We start from the raw sequence: 2,500 nt of genomic DNA on the forward strand, positions 1-2,500 counted from the left end.
TCAAAATCCATCCAACTGACGCCAACAGTCACCAGCAAACATGGAACCCCAATCCAGTGTTGGGTGTTTGGCGTGGGTTGGCGTCGGTTGGCGCCGTGTGAAGACGCCTTTATCAGTTTGACTCCCTGAGGAAGGCTTGACGTCAAAACGCGTTGGAGTTTGTTTCTAATAGGACCTTATATGTCGTGATAGTAAAGGCATTTTAAATTATTTTAAAGAGGGCCCTGGAGCCTGTTTTGTGGTTTGTCTACGTATATCCTTATCCAAGCACAGCACCTCTGACAAACTCCAACCCAACATTTGTTGACGCTTATTAGCCTGTTGCTACGAAGATAGTGGTCCGCTGTGAGGAAGTAAAGTTACCAGGCGCTAGAGCGTTGTGTCTCACCCCCCCCCCCCCGCCCCCGTGTGTGTCCAGGTGATCGGCAAGGGCAGCTTCGGCCAGGTGGCCAAGGTCTACGACCACAAGCTGCAGCAGCACCTGGCCCTCAAGATGGTGCGCAACGAGAAGCGCTTCCACCGGCAGGCCCAGGAGGAGATCCGCATCCTGGAGCACCTGCGCAAGCAGGACCGCGCCGGCACCATGAACGCCGTGCACATGCTGGAGAACTTCACCTTCCGCAACCACATCTGCATGACCTTCGAGCTGCTCAGCATGAACCTGTACGAGCTCATCAAGAGGAACAAGTTCCAGGGCTTCTCGCTGCCGCTGGTCAGGAAGTTCGCCCACTCCATCCTGCAGTGCCTGGAGGCGCTGAGTCGCCACCGCATCATCCACTGTGACCTGAAGCCCGAGAACATCCTGCTCAAACAGCAGGGCCGCAGCGGCATCAAGGTAAGAGAGACCAGCGCCCCTCACTACTCACACCACTAGACTCTCGCTGATAGATGAAGACAGTAGACCAGCATCTCTCCTCACTCACACCATCAGACTCTCACTAATACATGTAGACATTGACCAGCACCCCTGCTATTAACACTACCAGGCCCTCACTGAAACATGTAGATATTAACACCACCAGGCCCTCACTGAAACATGTAGATGTTGAGCAGCATCTCTCCTCACTAACACCACCAGACTCTCACTGAAACATGGAGATGTTGACCAGCACCCCTGCTATTAACACCACCAGGCTCTCAATGATACATGTGGATACAGCTGTTTCAACCACCACATGTACTCGGGCGCACGCACACACACACACACACACACACACACACACACTAGACATGGGCCCGTATGAGATTTTTGACAGTATGATAACTATAGCCCAAAATACCATGGTTTTACAGTATCCCGGTATCTCTGGGAGAAAGAAAGAAAGAAAAGAAGTTCCTCTCCATGTGTCCACGAGAACGCTTTCACATTCAAATCACAGAAAGTAAACGTGTGCATGACCTTTATTTTGAAATTCCTGGCACGAACGCTACCGGAGAGTTTTGTTATCGAGGCCAGGCTCGCGCTGCTAACGTTTAGTTTAGCCTGTTAGCACGCCCCATCATACATCATCCCTTACCCCATCATACATCATCCCTTACCCCATCATGCATCATCCCTTACATGACGGGTTGTTACACAAACTCACTGCTGCACCACATTTTTGGGGATTGGTAACGATACTGTGAACCAGAAATTCCCACTTTGAAGTTCTGAAACGCATACCGTCATAACGGAACCGTGACTTCTTCAAACTGAGGCATGCCGTGAAACCGGTCACCGGCCCATGCCTCACACACACACACACACACACACACACACACACCAATGATATATCTCTCTCTTCCGTGTCTCTCTCTCTCCCAGGTTATTGACTTTGGCTCCAGCTGCTTCGAGCACCAGCGGGTCTACACCTACATCCAGTCGCGTTTCTACCGCGCCCCCGAGGTGATCCTGGGCTCGCGCTACGGCCTGCCCATCGACATGTGGAGCTTCGGCTGCATCCTGGCCGAGCTGCTGACCGGCTACCCGCTGTTCCCCGGCGAGGACGAGGGCGACCAGCTGGCGTGCGTGATGGAGCTGCTGGGCATGCCGCCGCCCAAGGCCCTGGAGCAGGCCAAGCGCGCCAAGAACTTCATCAACTCCAAGGGTCACCCGCGCTACTGCGGCGCCAGCACGCTGCCCACCGGCGCCACGGTGCTGACGGGCGCACGCTCCCGCCGGGGGAAGATGCGCGGCCCGCCGGGCAGCAAGGAGTGGAGCGCCGCGCTGAAGGGCTGCGAGGACCCGGCGTTCACGGACTTCATCAAGAAGTGTCTGGACTGGGACCCGTCGTCGCGCCTCACGCCCGCCCAGGCGCTGCGCCACCCCTGGCTCTACCGCCGGCTGCCCAAGCCCCTCCCAGCGGCGGAGCGGAGCCAGCAGGGCGGCGGCGGCGTGGCGGGCGGGAAGAGGTTGCCGGAGCAACACCACGGCGGCTCCACCTCCTTCCCCTCCATCGTGGCCAAGGGCGGGCCGGGCCTGGGGGGCGGAGCCTCTGGCGCCGCCGCCGCAGCCGCCAAC

General features: G+C 57.0%; 1 protein-coding gene across 1 annotated transcript in view; it reads left to right on the forward strand.

Moving 5' to 3' along the window:
- The window catches only part of dyrk3 (dual specificity tyrosine phosphorylation regulated kinase 3), a 12,136-nt gene that overhangs the window by 9,547 nt on the left and 89 nt on the right, over nt 1-2,500 (forward strand). Inside the window, exons 5-6 of the mRNA XM_084441541.1 lie at nt 419-835; nt 1,805-2,500. The exon at nt 1,805-2,500 is cut by the window's right edge and continues 89 nt beyond it. Coding sequence (XP_084297667.1) covers nt 419-835; nt 1,805-2,500 — 1,113 coding nt within the window. The remainder of the gene's footprint in view (nt 1-418; nt 836-1,804) is intronic.

This window comes from Borostomias antarcticus, assembly GCF_949987555.1.
Source record: "Borostomias antarcticus genome assembly, chromosome: 7".
Taxonomy (NCBI): domain Eukaryota; kingdom Metazoa; phylum Chordata; class Actinopteri; order Stomiiformes; family Stomiidae; genus Borostomias; species Borostomias antarcticus.